We start from the raw sequence: 22,759 nt of genomic DNA, 5'->3' as shown, positions 1-22,759 counted from the left end.
AACTCATTGACCATCATTTATTAGGTTGGGTCATTTTTGCTAAAATAAATCAAAACAGGTTGTGTTCACAGGTTTCATATCATTTAAATGTATTTAGATTTCATGTGAAGAGTATATCCAATGCAGTCTGCTTGAGTCAAGTTTAATGAACAGAAGGCATAGAATGACAAAAGGCACCTGAGCATGTTTTCTGAATCACACAAAATGTAGCTGTAAAAGTTTGTCAGCAACGTTTTCCACACAATTAGCACGAGTACAACTCATTCCACTTTAACTAAGACAAAGCATGGCACTTCTGCAACATAAAAACAAAACAATCTTAAGTTTGAAAACTCTTGACACTTTTTAAAAAATTTGATTGAAAAAAAAGACACATATTTTCTGGGTGGGTCGAGACTTTGACCTTTCCACTAACTCATTGGTTCCAAAACCAGTAAGCCGTGCACTGCTGTCCCAATCCTCAGGAAGCTGCATGCAATTGCTGCTCAATAATTAGACGAAACACTAAAATGTAGACTTAAAGCTGCTCCGTATTGCAGGACGCTCAAGCTGACTGAACTTATCTCAGGGGGTATGAACATGTGTTCAGGCTTGTTCATGATCTCCAGTAGGGGTGCTTGCGAACACCTACAGCTTTGAAGCTATCATTAAGATTTCAGCTTAAAGGGACAGTAAAGTTAATTTTAAGTGATATACTGTATATGTTCTCTTCGGGTTCTCTGGCTTCCTCCCACCTCCAAAAGTATGCGCTTCAGGTTGATTGGCCGGTCCCAAATTGCCCGTAGGAGTGAGTGTGTGTGTGAATGGTTGTCCCTCTTTGTGTGTGGCTCCGCGGTGCACTGGCGTCGTGCCCAGAGTGTCCCCCACCTCACGCCCTATGCCAGCTGAGTTAGGCTCCAGCTCCCCGTGACCCGCTACGGTGGATGAAGCGGCAGAAGATGAATGAAAACCCCCCCCACATTACTGGTAGTTCATTTGTAAGTAATGGTACTTCTACCATATACAAACAGGCGACTAATATAACATATGAAATACTAATATGATTCAGTCCATAGTATTTTTTCTCTATTTTAGCTTTACTCTTTAGTCTTGTACATCAGAAAACCTCAAAATGAAATACTAAGCTAACATAAGTGAAAGGGAAGCATTGTTTATATCATCACTAAAAGTACATTTTGGTAAGCAGTGTCAACTTTTACAACCTTTTGTGCAAAATTCACAGCCATAAATTCTGAGATTCTTCCTCCTTGCTTCAACCGTGTCTACGTGTGAGAAACTCAACTTGTTCTTTATTAGACATTACCCTTTTCTCTTGTGGATAACAAAGACTTCTCGCTCTCTCAACAGAAGAAATAGAACATGACAAAAAGGATGAAGAGAAAAGCCAGGACCCAGTTGACTGAGTGGATACAGATGATGACCAGGAAGATGTCAAAAAGCCAGGTGCGAAAGTTTGTGAAGTCCCAAGCGTTCAGGGTTAAATCTTCCATGGCAAAATGCCAGCGCCTCTGTGCCATCCCCTCCCGTCTCCGTTCTACAGAAATTAGACAGGTTTTGTTTAAAAAATCAAGAATTTCAAGATATATTTCATTAATATTTTCACTCCAAACACTCAATGAATTTACTGCTGGTCCTAAAATTAGCTATTCCATCATCAACACAGATTATTCACAGTATTTCTGAATCAAAGGAAAAACTGCAAGGGAAATTTTTTTCAGTAAATGTATTGCTTTAATTTTGTTTCTATAGAAAACTTCCTATGCAGTTTTCACACACACACACACACACACACACACATACACATTCTCTCTCTCTCTCTCTCTCTATATATATATATATATATACACACATATATATATATACAGTGTATATATATACATACAGTATATACACACATATATATACATACAGTATATACACACACACACACACACACACACATATATATATATATAGGTCACATATATATAAGAGGTCACAACACGATGAGGTTAACTGAGGTCAACCACAGAGTTAAACAGTTCTGCTTTTGGCTACAACTGATTCATCTTTTCACAAAGCAACCATTCTGGTTACTGCTGAAGGATCACTGATAGACAAAATGAATGTAGGATGATTTGTTGTTTTTTTCTTTACAAACATTTTCTCACCCCAGAAGGTACGGAAGCATTTTTGACAGCTGGGCAGAGGCCATCTGGCGCAGTAAGACCTCATGAAGTTCAGCTTCCGGGCAGAGTACACGTTAGAGAAGTCTTTTGTTGTCCGGTTGAGCTCTGAAGAGGAACAACCGTACTTACTGTCAGTATTTCATAGGTTGATTATGATAATCTGCAATTAAAACCACCTAACTGGTATTTTAAGACGGACGCATGACTAATGATTGACATGATCAATCTTTTATTTTCTCCTTCCATTATTGACACCCACTTATACTGGGCAGGCCAGCAGATTAATCATTCAGATACTGGAAAATAATTTTCTAGAGCTGTCAGTGAAACCACGAGGTGATCGGTATGTTTTGGGGGTGATTATACAATATATGATCAATACAACAAATGTGTTTACACACTAATGGGACAGGAGGACTATATGTCAAGTATTTTTGTGGGAAATTCACCTTTATGGAGACTGGTATCTGAGATGAGGGCACGACAGAGGGGGCAGGGTGTGTTTGTATGGCGGTTCTTGGCGAGTGTGCGGAGACACGGTTCACAGAAGACGTGTCCACAGGGGTGGCAGCTGTGGGGGCTGAAGTAGATGTCCAGACAAATGGCGCACGTGAGGCCCTCCCTGCTGTCGTCCAGGGAGACGGTCACACTCTCAGTCTGGACACACGAAACAACATCCATAAAACAAACTGCAGATTTTTTGGACTAGATACAACACTCTTTCCCAGGCTTAAAAGTTTAATATTTTGAGAACATGGTTAAATACAAAAACCCAAAGTTAGAACGAATGACTGGTTTTGATCCCTTTTGTTACGATGGTTTGTTTCTCTGACTAGTGGCAAACTTGGTCTTTTGATTTATGTTCTACTTCATTGAGACTAGAACCACAAAATCTGGGACAATGTTGGAACTTTTAGAAATCAGCATTTACAACCATGTAAACACATTCATTGCTAGCTGATTTGATAACAAAGCGGATTCCCTCAGCAGAAAAGCAGTCTGACTTGTCTCACCTGCTTCTGCCGACTGTGGAGCCATCGCTCTTTCTTTCTCTGTTTCCGTCGAAAACCCTTCAGACGGTTCTTCTCCCTTTTGCTTAATGAGTTTGGGGCCAGGGAGGCCATGAAGACTTGAGGCTGAGAATGAACACAAAAAGAATCGTCATGAATTATGAACCCCATCACAAGAGAAGACATACAGAAAAAATATTTTTTATATGAAGTTAGCAATTCACTGATGCTGCTTCATCTTTTTCTGGGGTGTTCAAGATACTGACGGTGTTGCTGGTGACAAATACTGCAAACAATAACATGAAACAAAATTCATTGAAACGAACAGGCTTCACTAAACCTCAGACAAGAATAAATCGAAACTAAATAAAAGAAAACATCTATCTGTGTGACTTTAGAACATGAAGAGGCCTAAATGCAGACGTGGTCTAAATAATATATTAATTTGCATGGGTTGGGGCAAACAGAAAAGTCAAGTTAGATTGTCTGACAGGACATTTTAAAATTAAAATTGGCTCCCATTCAAGTAGACTTGTCAGCTGTAATGAATTTTCTGGGAAAGTAACAATTCACATCAAAAGCATATAAATACTTCCACATTTAAGCTTGTTTGCTTATTTCTAGGGTTTCTTTCTGATTGCTTTAGAGTTCACGCACAGTTCAAACACTCCAGTTTCTATTAAACCTGATGAATTTCAGGAAGTGTAGATTGTTTTTGCAGGTGTATGAGTGGAGTTGAAATTGACTTTTAAGCTGCTATAAAACATCATTTTGTCAGCAGCCCTCCAAATATAAACCTGAATTTCACAGGTTACAAGAAGTCATTCCTCAAGGAACATGGCAGATTTTGGCACGGTAAAACCAATAACTGGCCATGGTGCTAATAGCTATTTTTAAATACCTGCTCGTCTTCATCCTGTTCGGTGAAACTGTCAGAGATGGATCCCTCTCTGAGCGACAGTAGTGAGTCAGACACCTCCTCGCCGCGAGCTATATTCTCTGGAGAGGACCCTGCATCCTCCCTAGTTCTCACAGTTATTGGAAACATAGGTGGATATGTCCTTCCAGAAACCAATGAATGACAGGCAACAGCATTGAAAGGTACATCAACATCATTGTCAGACACTTGACTGGGGGGACAGAATGCTGCAGATGCCACAGACTCATTTGTCTCTGCCCTTGATACCTTGACAGCAAACTTGTCCACAGTACTTGAAAGGGAAAAACAAGATGACCTGATAGGGGTATAGTCTTCCAAACAGCTCTGTCTCCTATGAGAGCTGCAGGACAGAGGACTGAAACAAAGGGACTGGACATTTTCACCATCACCAGAGGCGTCTGCAGGGCTGCTGGAGGACATGACAGCAGCACCGTCAAGATGGAGACTGTCCAGTTCAGCCTGTTCAAAGTGAGCCCTCTGTTCTGTGTGACAGCCATTTGTTAACAGCCCACCCTGTTCTATTCCAGGTTTCTTCTTCCTTGGTTGGACGATGGGAACACAATGTTTGTGATCCCAATCCACGCGGCTTTTGTTGAGATGTATGGTGACATCCCGGCCACAAGGACACTCACTGTGATGAATGAAGTTGAAGCCGCCCAGGCGAGCGGCACAGTTCTCACAGTTCAGTTTTCCTACAGTCCACTGGGCCTACGCACAGACAAAAATCAAAACCCCATCTTCAAATGGAAAACTTCCTTAGAAAATAAAATGTTAAATCCATTCTATTTTTGCAAGTAAATAAATAAATAAAAAAAAATACAGATCTGCAACATTTATGTTGTAATCACTTATAGCTAAATAATATGACATTCAAATCTGTAGTACAAAATCAGTAGATGTGTGTTAAACACCTATAAGAGTGCAGAGGAGGGGAGCTAGTTAGTTAGTTTTCTGCTTATGAGAGGTTGCGCGACACACTCGCCTGCTCAACTGCGGTGACAATCCATTCTGGCAACGTATCAACATTTATGTGCCAAATATTGCAGGCATCAGGTGATCTTCGATCTGTGGCCTCCGCCTCCTTCAACATGAATGAATACAGTCAGTCAGGTTCACACCCAGGTTATCTCATGATGAAAGCCAGCCATCTAATCACAAAGCTGCTGGCTTTGAGTTATCCTAAACTCTGGGTGACCCTGACAACATTATGGACTACTAGATATGATAAATTCAGCAATGAACAGCACTTCACCTCATCATATGACCTGTCAGATATATGATTTGATGACTTATTTCACCCCTAGTTGTATCAAAGACCAGCAGACAAACACAGAACATAAAACAGCTTTGTGAACAGAGAAGAGACTGACAACAATCATTCATTCATTTTCCAACCCGCTAAATCCGCTAACGCAGGTCGCGGGGTAGCCAGTGCCTATCCTGGCAGTCTCAGGGCGTGAGGCGGGGGACACTCCGGGCACGACGCCAGTGTACCGCGGAGCCACATACAAACAAACATACATTCACACACACACTCACTCCTACGGTCAATTTGGGACCGGCCAATCAACCTGAAGCGCATGCTTTTGGAGGTGGGAGGAAGCCGGAGAACCCGGAGAGAACCCACGCAGACACGGGGAGAGCATGCGAACTCCGCCGTGTTGTGAGGCAGCAGCGCTAACCACTGCGCCACCGTGCCGCCTTGACAACAATCAACAAATGAGAATTCTCAAAAAGCTCTTCAGGCTCAAATTAATAAAACCAACCAAATTTTCACCAACCACTGACAAAAATGCTGACTGTGCAATTCCTTTTCGGCACCTCCTGCAGCGCAGCATGTTTCTGTCTCCGACATGAAGTTTTCACTCAGCTTCAGATGATCACGTTGACGCTGGGGATGATTGTAACAGTCAAAATACAGTCAAAACACTACAGACACAAAATCTAAGCTATTACAAACGCCTCGAAAAAACATTTTCCTTTAAATCTCAAATCGGATGTAGTTTCCAAGCATGAACTAAGCTCCCGAATTTATCTGTCTGTAGAAGCTCCACGGACATCATTTACCGTATGACGTAACACATAAAGAAGTACGGCCGTAGACCTGGTACGAGGGAAATATTTGATATTTGTTGTTTTACCTTGATCTTTAAATCAATAAAGTAAACTACAGATAAGGCTGGAAAATATACGTAAATTGCTGATACTTCTTACAGATTTAATGATACAACAACCCCCAGTACGGTTAAATAGCACATATTCAATTAGTATAAAGTATAAAATCTGTGTCGAAACAGTCTGTCAACGTGGTCCCATTCAACGTTGCAAAATTGTCATTTTCGGTATTTTAAAAACAACACGAACAAAACAACACAACAATAATTAAACCCCAATGAACATTAATGGTTAAAATGTTCCAAGTCGCTACCTGAAAGTTCAGGCGGAATAATGAAGATATCTAACAGATATTTTTAAGCAGCCCTGTTGTAAACATAGAAGTGACGTCACGACAAGAAATCGACGGCAAGCATTTTAGACCAAACTTTAAAACCCTCAGAGAAGCGATAGAAAAATAGGTAAAATAGAAATAACGTAAAGATTCCTGTATCGCAGCTTCTTTGTCCTTCATTTAGAGCTTTACGCTTTAAACAGCATTAAATAATCAACGACAATGGTTATTTGATATATCTTTTGCACTGATTTTAAAAAAAAGTGAGTAATTAAATATTCATGACGGGAGGAGTTTTCACAGTTTGACAACTTTTCCATGTTCCAGTTTGCTCTCACTTGGACAGCTCTCACGTCCAGTTTGCCTGATGCCGCAGACTGGACGAACGCTCCTGAAAGTCCATTATGCATTGCGGGGAAGTGAAATACCAAGACGGCCCCAAACCCCAAATTGCTGCAAACTGAGGGCCGGACTGGTTCAATGTTTATTAAAACAATGTCAGATGTCTATGTGCTCTCATCCATAGCAAGAAAATATGCAATACAATGAAATCTTTTCCTGGGACGAAAATCATGAAAACTGAATGTTCTCATTATAGCTTGAATGAAGAAGAGAAGAGGCCTTGTAACATAACGGCCCGTCTTTTCATCTCTGAAGAGTGCACCTCAGCATTACTGTTATGCCAACTGTATGTATGTATGTATGTATGTATGTATGTATGTATGTATGTATGTATGTATGTATGTATGTATGTATGTATGTATGTACGTATGTATTTATGTATTGTACTTACTTATTTTTATGTAAAAGCAGACTAAAAGAAGACCGACGCCAGGTGGCTCCAAAACACGATTTGTGGCGCTGAAAACGACACTGGAGGACAGTCTACTGGATCACCGTTAATACGGGAGGTCGTATTTAGGGTAAAATAAATTGTTTCAATGAGAAGTCGGTGGCACAGTAAAATTAAACAAAAAATAACAATTACTATTCTCGTTATTATTAATATTACTACTACTACTACTACTACTACTACCACTACTACTGCTACCACTACTACTACTTATAATAATAGTTTTATTATTATTATTATTATTAATAATATAGCAAATTACAGTTTACTTACAATGTGGTTTCAGCTACAGTATTCTTAATAATACCATTGTGAATATTCAAAGCAGATCAATAAAATGATAATAAATGTCAATTCGTACAGATTATATTCAAAAGCTGCAACACAAAACTGATGAACTTATTTTCTCATCGGAACGGCAAAATGCACATGTTTTTAGAAATCTGTCGACTGAGCAGGCACTAAAACCCCTCTGTATTACATCCTCACAGACAAATGACGCATTTTCCATCACTGATATAAAAGCACAACATCATTCTCCGCCACCAGCCGAAACTCGCATTTCTGATCCTCTGCTTCACCAAACAGTGCACAATGCGTGATTCAACGTGTGACGACCTGATGCGTCCTGGACACCCCAACAAGTAACAGAAGCTTTCCAAAACAAGCCAGCAAGTTTGCCAACAATGGGGGACACAAGCAACACGACAGCCTGGCCTCAGCTTACCAACACCTCCAACAAAACCTCCACATCTGAAGACGAAGATGTGAAGCTGAGCTATCAAGTGATAACAACGCTCTTGCTTGGCGCGCTCATCCTGTGCGCAATATTTGGGAACGCGTGTGTGGTTGCAGCCATTGCCTTGGAGCGGTCTCTCCAGAATGTCGCTAACTACCTTATCGGATCTCTGGCTGTCACAGATCTGATGGTGTCGGTGCTGGTTCTGCCCATGGCCGCGCTTTACCAGATCTTAAACCGGTGGACTCTTGGTCAGATTCCGTGCGACATCTTCATCTCATTGGACGTGTTGTGCTGCACGTCGTCCATTCTGCACCTTTGCGCCATCGCTCTGGACAGATACTGGGCGATAACTGAGCCCATCGACTACATGAAGAAGAGGACGCCGAGGCGAGCAGCAGTCCTCATCAGCGTCACCTGGCTCGTCGGATTCTCCATCTCAGTGCCCCCAATGTTAATCATGCGCTCCCAACCAAGCAGTATGGCAGAGGACAGAAAGAACCCGAACAACTGCATAATCAGGCAAGACCCCTGGTACACAATTTACTCAACATTCGGGGCTTTTTACATCCCACTAATACTCATGCTGGTTTTATATTGGCGGATATTTAAAGCAGCCAGATTTAGGATCAGGAGGACTGTGCGTAAAACGGAGAAAAAGAAAGTGTCTGACTCCTGCTTGGCGTTATCTCCCGCTTTATTCCACAAAAAGACTCCTGCAGACGCGCAAGGCAAGTCCTGGAAGAGAAGCGTGGAGCCCGGGCCGCTTCCTAGCGTCAACGGGGCAGTAAAACACACAGAGGACGGCGAGTCTTTGGAGATCATCGAAGTCCACAGCAACTCCAAAGGCAACCTACCGCTGCCAAACACTCCAAGTTCGGTGCCGCTGTTCGAGAGCAGGCACGAGAAGGCGACTGAAACGAAGAGGAAGATCGCGCTTGCTCGGGAGCGAAAAACGGTAAAAACTCTGGGTATCATCATGGGCACCTTCATCCTCTGTTGGCTGCCTTTCTTCATCGTCGCCCTGGTCATGCCCTTCTGCCAGGGGTCGTGCTACATGCCCCGCTGGCTGGCAGATGTCATAAACTGGCTGGGCTACTCCAACTCCTTACTCAATCCCATCATTTACGCGTATTTCAACAAAGACTTTCAGAGCGCTTTCAAGAAAATAATCAAGTGTCATTTCTGCAGACCATAAATGTCACCCAGCAGCCTATAAAAGTGGCACAAACAGATTGTTCTAAATACAGAATAATGCTGAAACTGTTGAGGGCTCATAAGGATTGCTTTCTTTACCATCTGTACGAGTACTGAAACGTTCCCTGAGAATACAGTATATAGTCTATGCATAGATAAAGCCGTGATCGTTGACTGAAGCTCCATGTTCTTCATCCTGTTGTGTTATGTTCAATAAAAATATACTTTTTCATTATTTTTAGAGGTCATTGATTTAAAATTTCTGAGCAGATTTTGCATTCAAAGTTTTGTTTAAATAAGTGGTGAAATGACTTCTACATAGCAGCAACCTTAATATTTTTTGACAATTGATTCCTCATTAAATTGTTTATGAATCATTTCTGTCATAAAGTCACAGTCTAGAATCCAAAAGAGAAGCTATTCCCCAGGACACCATTGCATGATCTTTTGAAAATACAGAAATTTCTGGAAGACATCTGCACTGAAAGCATCCATCCTGCTGTCATGTTCACAAATCTACTTCCATTCTATCATGTGTGATTGTGAGAGTTTCCAGATGAAGCTCCCCACAATCACGTCAGGCTTTTTCTTCTTCCTGTGCGGCTGATTGTCAGCTATGGATCTGCATTGAAAGCATGAAATGAAACGTCAAGCTTACTTCTGTAGTACGTTTGAGTAAAAGCAAGTTTCCAGGGAAAGTTCTCTACAGTGGGGATGTAAAGGAGACAATAATCTCCATCTGCTAAATGACCTCTTCACTCACATTAAGGTCATGAATGTTTAAACTGTCAAAGCTTTAGATTTTTATAGGAAATCCCAAAATATAAAAAACTGCAAATGTCATATAAATTTAAGCAAAATATGCAAAATTTGGAGAATAGAGTGTAAAATTAGAGGTTGACATATTTAGAATATTTAGACTGGGTGGCACTGTGCTGTTATAACACATGGAACCTTTCGATCTGAATAAAGAATACTGACTACACAAAGTTTCATTGAAGAGATAACAGATAGAATATTTTATGTGATCCCATCAGAGTGGAGGATGATTTTATTCACCTAAAAGTCAAAGGAGAAAAGCAGGTATACAACTAAGTGGAACTTCGATTCTTGTTAATAAAACCCTCACAGAATTTGATCCTCTGTTAAAAAAAAAAATCACATCATCTCCTGCGCGACCTGCACTCTGATCCTCTAATTACACACACGAGTGAATCTGTTGTACCCCAGGGATGGCTGTCAAAAAAAAATCTGTATTTAAAGTTTGAGGGGGAAAAATGTAGATCAATCCAGGGAATGACACTGACACAGAGTGTCTTGGGTGTTGTCAGCGAGTAGAAAGAGAAAGACAAAGAATGCAACACACACACACTCACACACACACCCACACACACTCACACACACCCACACACAGTTTGTTACGGTGGTTGGATGCCCTTTTCCTCCATCACTGACAGCTTCATAAGTCCATCTTAAAAAAAGGCTCCGAAGGGGACAACACAGGTGGATGCTGGAGAGGTGGTCGCCATAGCGACATATGGTGGATGCAAACTCTGGTGCTGGAGGGGCAATTACCTGATCAAAGGCCTGTTGCCACATGGGAATACAGAGGTGTGCGTGAGGGGCCAACAGCTGGCAGCTTCCTTAGACAATAAGCAGGTGTACTTTTTATTGTTGATGGTGGTACATAGGGACTGATGTTTGTGAATGTGTGTATGTGTATGTGTGTGTGTCCTGCAGTCCTCTGTCAACAAGTAATCCAAACTTTGTTCTTATTATAGTTTAACTCCTTAACTTCTTATTTCTTCTCATTAAACAAGGTTATAATGACCTAAATCCTGTCTGTTTTACAAGAACATCATGTTCCTGTTTCAGTTTACTCTTCCTTCAAGGCGTAAATAACAAAACCACTGCAAACGTTGCACTATGGCTGCATCATTCCATCCGTTGGTAGCGTTATACATGTCTCAGACATCAATTCTAAACAGAAAGGATAGCCAGTTGACCAAGAGATGAGAGGTTTAATAAGGTTAATTTGAGTCACATAGTGCAGAGACAGAAGACTTTGGCCATCGATGAGGTCCTTCATGTTTCTGTTCTTCCTTCAAGACTTTCTAATCTGTCTGTTAAACATACACATATCCTTCACATAGACCAGCATAGAGTACAGTAAAATGAACACCTCTGCACTGTTCAAACATTCCTGTATCTGTTAATTTTCCCCAACAAAGAAATGGATCTGGTTGAAAACTACTTGCTTGGCGAGTTTGGCAAGGTGTTGACCAGTAGTGTATAAATAGTTATGGTATACTGCAGTAGTGACTGGTTTATGTGGAGCTACTACTTATGTCCCACTTTGTTTTGTCACATGATGTCTTGAACTTCAGCCATAAAGTGAGAAGATGCTTTTCAGCTGCATTATGGAAAATGTAGGAATTTAGGGGTTTGATCCCAAGACAACTTTTCTCTGCAGCCATAAATCTACTAATTATTACATTTAAAATCTCGCACTTAAATGTCGGCCAACTTAGCAGAGATGACATCGACTAAAAAACACTCATACAATTTGGGGTGGTCCTGTGAATTACAAACATTAGTAGTGAGCTGATCAACGTTTTCTTAAATCTCCAGAGAAATAATTAGAGAACATTTCAATCTATCAGTAACTCCGATGTTTTTTTCCCACAGTGTTGTAACTAATTATCACATGCTGCCAGATCAAATAAAATACTGTTTAAAATACAAAAAGTTAAAAAAATTATCTGTCAGTCAGATTTGCTCTTCTTGTGAACAGATATTTGAAAAGAATTTCTCAGAACAACAACAACAAAAAAAGTGGACTTAAGTTTTTTCCCGATCACATCAAATTCCTCTAAGTCACTGAGATATATGTGGATGTCTACTAAAATCACCAACCACAAAGTTGGTACGCTGTTGGTGTCCCATCTTGGGTAATCTCCATGTTTGTTGTCTGTGTTTCCTCAGAGACTTCCCCGAAGTGCACTTGTCTGTAAATCAGCCTTAATACTGGAGGAGGTGAAGAGGGCGGATGTAATTTCATCCATACGCTCTTCAACTGGTCAGTCATGTTTCCCTTGCAGTGGCACCAGTGGCGTTTTGCTGTCAGAGGAATTATATTAAAGGTTTTCTCAGCATGGCTGGACCCAACGAAAGAACAAACCCTCTTCATCTTTACTTGATCTCCACTTGGAGCTGCTGCCGTTAACAAGCATGGAAAAAAAACACACAGAAATGCATTCAATCGCGATGCATGTTTTGTACATTTTGCAGCACTTAGCTAAACATAATATAAATAAATGAATTGTATATCAAACTAGCAGGAACCCATGGAAATTCCATGATAAAACAATAATATGAGACTTCATACCAAAGATATGAAAAAAAAAAAGTATTGGTATTATAAACCAAGCACACCCAACGTAGTCAAAAATCAACATGGTGACGTAACAACTTTGTGTTGGCAAATCATGGATTGTGCTGGGCGGGCATTGCGAAGCTGTACACGAATGTAAGCAGGCTAACAGGAGAAAGAAAGCTACGTACATAATCATGAGATTGACAAAGGAGCTAACGTTAAAGGAAAAGACACCTGTCAAAAGAGCAAGTGGAAAAGAAATTTTAGAGAATTGATAGTTCTGTTAGTTGACTACATGAACAGAACTGTGTGTAGTTACTTAAAGACCGTTTTTGTCAGATGCCTGGGGAGCATTTTGGATACTACATCGATTGTCCCATTCCAAACGGAAACGATAGCTGGACAGACTCTCTGCTCAAAAACATGAAAATTGTTGGAACAGTTATGACACTCTAAACTTATATTAACTGGTGAAATCCAATTGTACTTATTTCTTCTCCTAACATAGCAGATGCCTTACGCCATTTTGTTCACGTGATTCCTCCTGGCAGATGTGCCATGATTGGTAGGGCGCCATGATTGGTTGGGTACTTGATTGACAAGTAGTGGGTGGAGTTGGTGACAGCGTGACAGCATGACAGTGTGACATCTTTTCAAGTGAGCTTATTCAAATATATAGGTCGGGATAATTAAGAATCGCTCTGTGTGACATGCTGTATCTGGTTGCAATATCTTTCAAATAATAATGATGGTTAAGTTTCTCCTGCCTTTCATCACAAGGAGAACCATAAGAAATTTAAATCACACACTGAGCTGAGCCAACAACTTTACTGGTGGTCATGGAAACAAATTGACATATAGTTTAGATGTACTGCACAATGCAATGAAACAATTACCTCAAGATAGGTGGAGATCAGCGGCTGTGCAAATGTTTCTATCACAGTGAGAGCAAGTGGATGTGTTGTCAGGGAATATCCTGAAGTGTAACAAAAGATTTAACCTCAAAGTGACATTCCATCTAAATGACATTATTGAAATGCTAGAAGAGTTTTACATTGTCCACTTTTTGCAAAGAGTGCATTAGCATTGGATGAGGCATGCTGGAATGCTGAATTATTTCAAGACAAACCAGGATAGTTTTCATAAAGACCCAGGCTCCCTCCAGAGCCAGGGTCCTGCCCAGAGTTTCTTCATCAATGAGGGAGTTTTTCCCTGAGCACTTATGCTTGCTCTGGAGGGCATTGTTGGCTTTCTATCTTTAAAGCGCTTTGAAATGTCTTCAGATGTGATTAAGTGCTATATAAATAAAAGTGGATTGATTGATTGATAAAGTGTGGGTTGACATTACTCATCCGAGAAGTTGGCGACAGATAATACTAGATACTACTCATAAAGCTTGGACCTTGGCAGTGAGGCTCGTTTCACCTGATATTTCAGCTTTATTCTTTCATTGATAAGGCAGAAGCACGGCACACCCTGAACAATTTGCTAGTTCATTGCTAGGCTACAAAGAAAGACAGACACCCACTCACACTGACACTCTTACCTATGGACAATTTGTAGCAACCAACCACCACCACCACCACAAAAGTTGCACGTTTGTGGTAGTGGGAGGAGGCCAGAGAACCTGGAGAGAACTCACACAGACATGGAAAACACATTTACAGAAAGGCTCAGTCAACCAAGAATCGTCTTGCTGTAAAACAACAATGATATTCCATCATGCTGCTACTTCATAACAGTATGAACCTCATAATGTGACTCCATGACTACTATAATCTACCTCAAGGATCAGAAGTCACATTATTTGTAGTTGTAGTTGTCATTTTTTTCAGGCTTTAGATCAAGAACTTGTCATTATATATGTCTTATGCTTCCACCCAGTTTCAACAGGTTTATCTGTAATTATGCATCATAAAGTATGTAAACAAAGTCTGAAAATCTCAGTGTTGCGACGGTCAGAAAATATGTTGTTAAAGCGGTCTCTTCATCGGGATCTACTGCAACATTAAGTGGGTTCTTCCACTTTAGATGCCTGTTTTGTTTTGTTTTGTTCCTAGTCTGTCAATAGTATAAGTACTATACACATAAATGTTGAGGAAAGCTGAAAGTGGCAATACTTTTGAATCCACCTCTTTAAGTGGGTCCATCATATACCCTCCTTCCAAGTCTGATGGAAGTATGATGTAGGTTTTGTGAGAGAATAAGTAACACACCTTCTGTCAATTATCTTTTGATTGATGACTTTGACGTCTTTGACCCCTCAAGTCCCGCCCCTTCCGGTGTATACCCCCCTTCCGGTGTATGTCGCGTCTCTTACGGTGTATATTCCTCCTTACTGGATGACGTCACATAAATGTAACCGTCAAAAAAATACAGAAAAATATAAACCCTCCCTCTTCCGGTGAATATCCCTCCCTTTGTCAGTCATGTGTTGATCATGTGGTGATCACGTGCTGTTCGCGTGGTGTTCGTATGATGCAATGGGTTTTTCCCGGAGGGGGTGTGGGGTGAGGGGCTTTATATGGACGTACATTGAGAAAGTTGTGATGATCAAATGATGATCACGTGGTGATCGTACGATGCAATGGCCTTCCCCAAGTGATTGACCTAGTGAAGTTTCTCACTTGCGCTTTGTCACACTGTGGGGCATGATGGGAATTTTATTACATTATCCGATGAACAATTGGGGCTAGTTATGAAAAAAAAATCCCTATGAAGTTTCATTTAGGGTTCCCTGCCACATTCTACTCTCATCCCTGCTTCAGTTTACGAATCTCATACTTACCTCATTTAGACCAAATTAAGAGCTCTCCTCTAGCACTCATTTCATTCTCAGACTTAGATAAATGTTTTGGTTGTTTTTGTTATCATCTGATATTTGATTGCGTATTATTGTACACAGAATGAGCTGATAGAAAATCTATGATTGCAGGCTGCAAAGACCTTTTTACCTTTAACATTAATTTTATTTATCATTTTAAGTATTCCACTGCACGTAATTTTTTAATGAACCACATAAAACGCATTGTAAAGTAAAAACAAAACAAATTTATTTTGAACTTGAGGGCAATGGTTACAGTTTTAACATGTCAGCTGTTCCATGATAAGCCCTGGCGTGACAATAGATTTGCCAACGTAAAACTGTTGAGATCACTGACATTTGTCTAGGTGTGGCATATGTCCATCAACTTGGAATTTAACATTTTCAGTTAGGACATCCGGTTGGAAAAATCAAGGGCTCAAAGTTACCAAGATCACATCTTCTTTTCCATAATATGTTTAGTCCCTTTCAAGTTTGTTAGGGAAATGCGCAGCAAATACAATACCAGGCATTGAGGACAAGTTCATGAACATCAGCTTGCCCAAAAGACTTTCAAGTCCAACTACTGTCTTTTTAATAGGAAACTCCAGGAGGCTCACAATATGGAAACATGTCCCACTTGTCAAAGTATCTTGTACAAGATTTATGCTTGCACCTGCAAATTCATTCACAAACACAATTTTTATCTCATTTTGACCTTCAATGGTTTCTTTGTAGGAACACAATAACTCAATCTGGCCATATTTGATCTGCAGGCCATCACAAAATAACTAATTGTCCCGCCTTTTAGCTTTGACATTCTACTTGGAAGTGTAAACACTTTTCCCTATTTGAGCTCTGTTATATGCCTTGACAACATTATTTAGAGTATTTCAAGTAGCTGTAATAACATTAATAAAGATAGATAGAGATAGATAGATAGATAGATAGATAGATAGATAGATAGATAGATAGATAGATAGATAGATAGATAGATAGATAGATAGATAGATATAGATATAGAAAGAGTTGTTAAAGAAAGCAAAATATATTCTAACATAAAATGTGCATGTGCAGTTTTTTCAGCAAAACTGTTTTAAAAACAGTAACAGTGTCTAAAAGTTACACAACATCAAACAAGTCTTTCAAGTGAACATGGAAGTTTTTGAGCAGGATTTTTGAACAGGATCATTAAAAAAAAGTCTCACTATTTACAGCATTGCGACCCTCATTTGTTTATGAAGGCTTTTTTGAGCTTACTCTTCTCAACTGTTGTCCAACCATCCAGTGTACTGCATCGCATGATGTAAGCGGCAAGAATAAAAGACAAATTAGAAATTGTATAATGTAACAACAGTTACCACAACAGCATTAAGAACTTTATCATGATATGACTGAATTCACACTGTAATATCTCTATGGTTCACAAATAAGGACATTCCGTAAAATTGAAGGAACTGAAACAATCCCAACATTTTCATTTTTTTAAAAATTTCCAATCAGTGTTATCACAAGTATTTATCACATTTATAATTGCATCTATAAAATGTCTCTGACTGAATTATGCATTGAGAGTATCATCACAGATTATATCTCATTTTATCGTTCTAACCCTGTTAATTTATTTTAGTATTTGACCTCACTGCACCTCACACACCTGCAGATTGTAACCTATCAACAATTTTACAGTATTTCTGTTTTGGCAGATCATAAACATGATTAAATCCATTTTCATGTACCGCTGCTGTATCCGCCGTAGCGGGTCACGGGGAACTGGAGCCTATCCCAGCCGGCATAGGGCGTGAGGCAGGGGACATTCCGGGCACGACGCCAGTGCACGGCGGGCAATTTGGGACCGGCCAATCAACCTGAAGCACATGCTTTTGGATGTGGGAGGAAGCCGGAGAACCCGGAGAGAACCCACGCGGACACGGGGAGAGCATGCGAACTCATATTCTAGATTGATCAATCTAAAACTGGCATTGCCATCTGTGCTAAAAGGGAAAAAAAAGATCAAGTTAGGGTTAGGATTAGACCATGCACCGATATTCCTCAGGCTACAAACAGTTAACCACCATAAACCTCCACAGACTTGGCGCTTCAACATTTCTCTGCTTAAAGATCCAGAATTTGATAAAATAATAAGGCAAGAATGGGCAGAATTTTTAAAATATAATGAATTCCCCGATTACTCCCCTTCCTTACTTCGGGAAACTGGGAAGGCTGTAATCAGGGGTAAAATAATATCATACTCCTCATTCAAAAAAAAAAAAGGAACAACAAATACAAACAGAAATGGAAGAAAAACTCAAACGTCTGAGGATTATGCTGTAAATCCAAATGAAAAATTATGGTCTGAACTACAAAACGCAAAACTAAGTCTTAATAACATCCTGTCAAAGAGAACAAAATTCTTACAACAACAACTGAGATATAACAATTTTGAGCATAACAATAAATCAAGCAAATTTCTTGCAAACCAACTGTAATGGAAATTTGTATTGTGTGTGTGTCCTGATTTGACTCTTATCATGTCATTACTGAGAACTTGCTTCAAAACCTCTCCATGCAACTGCTGGGCTAAGTCACATCTTAGTTTGTTTGGACAAAGAGGTCACAGCAGGTCACAGCCCATTAAACCAGATGCAGCAGACCCAGTACCTGTCTCAAAGGAGAACTGATGGAGAGGAGATGGAGACCTGTTTTCAGTCAAGGTGTAAGATGTTTTATGGGTGCATGAAAGCCTTTAAATTACATTCCAATGTGTAATAAAGATCTCTTAGTTTTCTTAGTTTTGGTGTGATAGGTTTGGTGCATTCCAAAGGTGTAAGGTCTCCTGATACAGATGGTTTACGAGTGCGTGAAAGCCTCCTACACTGCATTCTCGAGGGTGGTGATGTTTATTCCTCAGCGGGGGGTACCACCAAAGGGAGGGCTGCCTGAGAGCTGGAACTGGCCATTCCTGCTCGCATGCAGGCCTTTCTTCTTAAAAGGTATAAAAGGTGAGGAGTTTCATACTCCAGTAAGAGTCAGCTGCAGGTTACCTACGGACCCCCAGCCTGGTTGAAGCTACTCTGCCTGGGTTGTAGGCTCTCCTTCCCTGTGTCAAGGTAAGAGGCGAAGCATATTTGGAATGCCACCATATATTGCCTTAGCTCAACCAAGTATTTGTTTGTTTATTACTATGCTCTGTGGGGAATGAAACTACCAGTTTATTCTAGCATCATAGAATTGTTTCTGTGCTCTGTGGGGAATTAAACTACAAGTTTATTCTAGCATCATAGAATTGTTTCTGTGTTCTGTGGGGAATTAAACTACAAGTTTATTCTAGCATCATAGAATTGTTTCTGTGCTCTGTGGGGAATTAAACTACAAGTTTATTCTAGCATCATAGAATTGTTTCTGTGCTCTGTGGGGAATTAAACTACAAGTTTATTCTAGCATCATAGAATTGTTTGTTTGCATTGCTATGCGCTGTGGGGACTAAATGACACATTTGGTCTAGCATCATAGAGGTCTTTTGACTTATTGTTTGTTTGTTTGTTTGTACTTATTGTTTCTTAATATTTCTATTCTCTGCGTGTAATAAATCACACATTTATTATAGCCCTAGAGGAGTGGTTTGATTCATTGTGTGAGTGAGTTTTCTGTGTACCCACCTCCTACGAACCTATTTATTAAAGTTTTTCACAAAACACCAACTCCAACGCAACAGAGAAAAATCTTTCATAACAACAATCCAGGATCCCTCTGGTAAGTATTCACAATGCCCTCTAGAAATTAATGACGTCTTCTATCGATATTACCATAACTTATACTCAACTTCTGTAAAACCGAACAAAGAAGACATCCACAATTTCATCGCCAACCTAAACCTAACCTAATTCCTCAAACATTTCTGGTCATTGTTAGCCCCTCTCTTCTTCAGAGTAGTAATGAAAAATAATGGTTATACAAGTGGTCACATGAATACAGCTGCAATATAATTGTTATTAAAACCAGATAAAGATCCCACTCATCCTCTAGCTATCGACCTCTTTCACGAATCAACACCAACATTAAAATAATATCTAAAGCACTTGCCTCCAGATTGGAGAAAATTATTCCATCAATAATTTACAAGGATCAAACAGGATTTATTAAGGGTCGACACGCTACCATCAATGTTAGAAGACTACTCAATCTGATTAGCTTGACACAGCGCAACAACAGGAAAGCAATTGTTATATCACTTGATGCTGAAAAAGCCTTTGACAAAGTTAATTACTTTTCTTTTCACATTACTTCATAAATTTGGCTTTGGCGAGTCATTTATCTGGTGGGTAACAACCTTATATAACTCATCTAAGGCCACAGTCACCACTAATGGGATAATTTCACCAAATTTCACTTTAGAAAGAGGAACCAGACAGGGATGCCTCTATCTCCACTATTGTTCGCAATATTTATTGAACCACTGGCAGTAGCAACACGTCAAAACCTGAATATTAAAGGTATCTGCTCTCAGGAGTTAACTTATAAGTTAACTTATGATTAACTTATATGCGGATGACATTTTACTTTATCTAGAAAATCCAAATACATCAGTGAAGGAAGTATGTACACTAATTACAACCTTCTCTGGTCTTTCAGATTATTCCATTAACTGGTCAAAGTCAATCATACTTCCATTAACAGAGAACTTGTGGAATCCTGCAGTCCACAACTCACCTTATTATTTTCCCATGGGTAATATTAGATATCTGGGTTTAAATATTTCTAATAAACTCTCTGATCTAGTCCACTTGAACTTCACCCCACTTTTAGAAAGTCTCTGGTGATCTAAGACGTTGGAACAACCTCCCCATCTCCCTTCTGGGAAGAATAGCTACTGTTAAAATGAAAATATTACCTCAAATCAACTACCTTTTTTCGATGATCCCATTTAAACCGACATCAAAGTGGTTCCAATCATTAGATTCTGCCATTGGTAAATTCTATCCAAAAAACAAAACAGCTAAAATTTGCCTGACCACACTCCAGAAAAACAAATCTGAAGGTGGTTTGGAGGCGCCCAACTTTATGCAGTACTACTTAGCAAACCAACTACAGTATCTGATCAAGTGGATCCATCCACATAAGGACTATAACTCTTGGCTGGAGCTAGAACAGAGAGACAGTAATCACATCAATCTCTCCGATCTTCCGTTTATAACCACAATCCTTAAACAACATCCTTGCTTCAAGAATCCTTTAATTGCCTCCACCTTGTCTGCTTGGTGGAAAGCTCTAGATTTTGCAGGATCTCAGCTACATCCTGGTATACTCTCCCCAATTTGGTACAACCCAGACTTTATTAACAATAAAAAACCTCTTTATTTTAGCACATGGGCAAAGAAAGGGATCACCCACCTCCATCACCTTCTTCAAGATAATAGACTAATGACATATACAAAACTATTCGAAACATTTGAAATAATGGAAATTTTCTCCAATATCTGCATATAAAGAAGACAATCATAAAAAGTATTCCGAAGCTTCAAACATCCTCATTGCCACCTGATTTACAGCTACCTGAATTCACCAAATACATTACAAAGTTATCCCCAAAACTTAAGAAAAATCTTTCAAAGATACAGTATATAGTTCACTCTCAAAAACTGGCTCGATACATCTACCAACCGTAAAATGGGAAATAGATTTAAACATATCATTTGACTATGACTCTTGGACCAAGATTTGCAGTAATACATTTAAGATGACAAAGAACCTTAATTTACAACTAATTCAATTTAAAGTACTTCATAGAGCACATATAACACAACATAGATTATTTAAAATGGGTTTCTGTAAAACAGATATATGCACCCAATGCACACAAAACACTATCGACACTCACTTCCATGCCCTTTGGCTATGTTCACCCGTCTATCGATTTTGGGTATCAGTTACTCAGAAACTATCCTCTATGTTAGACTGCAGGATTCCACAATCTCCAAACATCTGCCTAATTGGTGATCTAACAGAAACGGCCTTACCTCACGCTCAGCTACAGCCCACACTTGTAGCTCTTGTCATTGCCAAGAAAACCATTTTGGTCAATTAGAAAAATTAAAAAAACCTAAACATCATCCATTGGTTGAATCTCATCGATCACATTTCGCTTGAGAAAATATCTGCTGCTTGGAAAAAACAATTGGCATCATTTTTACAGAAAAATGGTCTCCATTTATTAGATCTTTAAATATAAATCTATAGCTTTCTCTTGTCTGTCAGCGTATGCCTCCATTCTCACACATCTGATATGTTTCTGAACATGCTGTCTGCGCTCGTGATCTGATGACTAACCTGTGTCTCCTCTGCCACCTTATAGTGCAATGATGGATCTGGGATACCATGGATGTGTGCATGCACTAGGGGCCCCTCTCCATCTTACGCCTGGGTTTGCTCTCTGGATCTCCGGGGCCTGCCTGGCACTGGCGCCTGGCCCTGTCGGCTGTTGTATCTGTTGTCTTGCCCCTGGGCCCTGGGGGTGCTGAGTTCCTGAGGTCTCTGGGGATTTGGGGGTGGCTGGGCCTGTCTCCTCTGGGGCACTCTGGATTGGCCTGTGGGGTGGGTTGGCCCTCCTGTTGCTCCCTTCTCCAGTCTCTGCTCCGCTTCGTCCTCGTCTCTCCTCTCCTTTCTGCCCGCCCCTTCTCGTCTCTCTCCTGCCTCGTGGGGGCTGGGGGCCCTCCGCTTCCTTGGGGTTGGCTGGGGGGCTGGGTGCTCCCTCTTGGGGTGGTGGGCGGGGTTGGAGTGTGGTTGGGGGGAGGGATGACACACCCTACCACACACTATCTGGGTGCGGCGGGGCGCGTCGTCTGCTTTCTGCTCATGGGGCTGTTTCGTTGGGCCTACGCTTGACCTTTGGTCTGGCTGGTGGACTGGTAATGGCGCTGGAAAATGCCTCAGGGGTGATGGGAGGCCTCCCTGCCCCGTGCCCCTTGGGCCTGTCCCGTGCGCCCTGGCGGTAGCGGCCGTTGCCTCCTTTGGGTCCCTGGGTCTCCGTGGTTCTCGGTGCCCCCGGTGGCTCTTCTGGTGATGGCTTCTGGGTGATCCTGGCTGCCGGGGTTGGGAGTGCTCGGCTGGCGTGGCCCTGTTGAATTCTGGGAGCCTATCTGGGTGTTGGTTTCATCACACATGCATGTTGAGTCCTGTCGAGTCCAATTATTGAGAACCATTGTGTCCCGTCAGAATGTGATGAGT

General features: G+C 40.6%; 2 protein-coding genes across 4 annotated transcripts; one reads left to right on the top strand and one right to left on the bottom strand.

Moving 5' to 3' along the window:
* Positions 1-123: 123 nt before the first annotated feature.
* On the bottom strand, positions 124-22,025 carry rnf180b (ring finger protein 180b). 3 transcript variants are annotated; one of them, XM_068334356.1, is made up of 8 exons: positions 21,863-22,025; positions 5,885-6,009; positions 5,101-5,199; positions 4,080-4,826; positions 3,182-3,304; positions 2,618-2,825; positions 2,151-2,273; positions 124-1,534 (listed from the first exon to the last, which is right to left on the bottom strand). In XM_068334356.1, exons 2-8 carry the CDS (start codon positions 5,954-5,956, stop codon positions 1,341-1,343), a joined length of 1,566 nt encoding a protein of 521 aa, XP_068190457.1. In that variant the 5' UTR covers positions 5,957-6,009; positions 21,863-22,025; the 3' UTR covers positions 124-1,340. The 3 variants fall into 3 exon arrangements, with proteins under 3 accessions (XP_068190457.1, XP_068190456.1, XP_068190458.1); XM_068334355.1 differs by lacking the exon at positions 21,863-22,025 and adding an exon at positions 6,547-6,637; XM_068334357.1 differs by lacking the exon at positions 21,863-22,025 and adding an exon at positions 6,547-6,637 and having other exon boundaries at positions 5,900-6,009.
* Positions 7,977-9,357, top strand: htr1ab (5-hydroxytryptamine (serotonin) receptor 1A b). Its single transcript, XM_068334358.1, has one exon. It carries the CDS (start codon positions 8,107-8,109, stop codon positions 9,355-9,357), a length of 1,251 nt encoding a protein of 416 aa, XP_068190459.1. The 5' UTR covers positions 7,977-8,106.
* Positions 22,026-22,759: the final 734 nt, after the last annotated feature.

The sequence above is a fragment of the Antennarius striatus genome, chromosome 15 (assembly GCF_040054535.1).
Source record: "Antennarius striatus isolate MH-2024 chromosome 15, ASM4005453v1, whole genome shotgun sequence".
Classification (NCBI taxonomy): Eukaryota; Metazoa; Chordata; class Actinopteri; order Lophiiformes; family Antennariidae; genus Antennarius; species Antennarius striatus.
Note: the sequence above shows the minus strand (reverse complement) of the source record. Positions and strands in the feature narration are given on the sequence as shown.

What these genes read in the sequence shown, in the direction of transcription:
- rnf180b (XM_068334356.1), bottom strand. Translation starts at nt 5,956, where the DNA reads ATGCTGCGCTGCAGGAGGTGCCGAAAAGGAATTGCACAGTCAGCATTT. An exon ending in AACAGGATGAAGACGAGCAG is followed by an intron (nt 3,305 to 4,079) that starts GTATTTAAAAAT and finishes GTTCATTCTCAG; the next exon opens with CCTCAAGTCTTCATGGCCTC. An exon ending in AGATACCAGTCTCCATAAAG is followed by an intron (nt 2,274 to 2,617) that starts GTGAATTTCCCA and finishes GTTCCTCTTCAG; the next exon opens with AGCTCAACCGGACAACAAAA.
- htr1ab (XM_068334358.1), top strand. Translation starts at nt 8,107, where the DNA reads ATGGGGGACACAAGCAACACGACAGCCTGGCCTCAGCTTACCAACACC.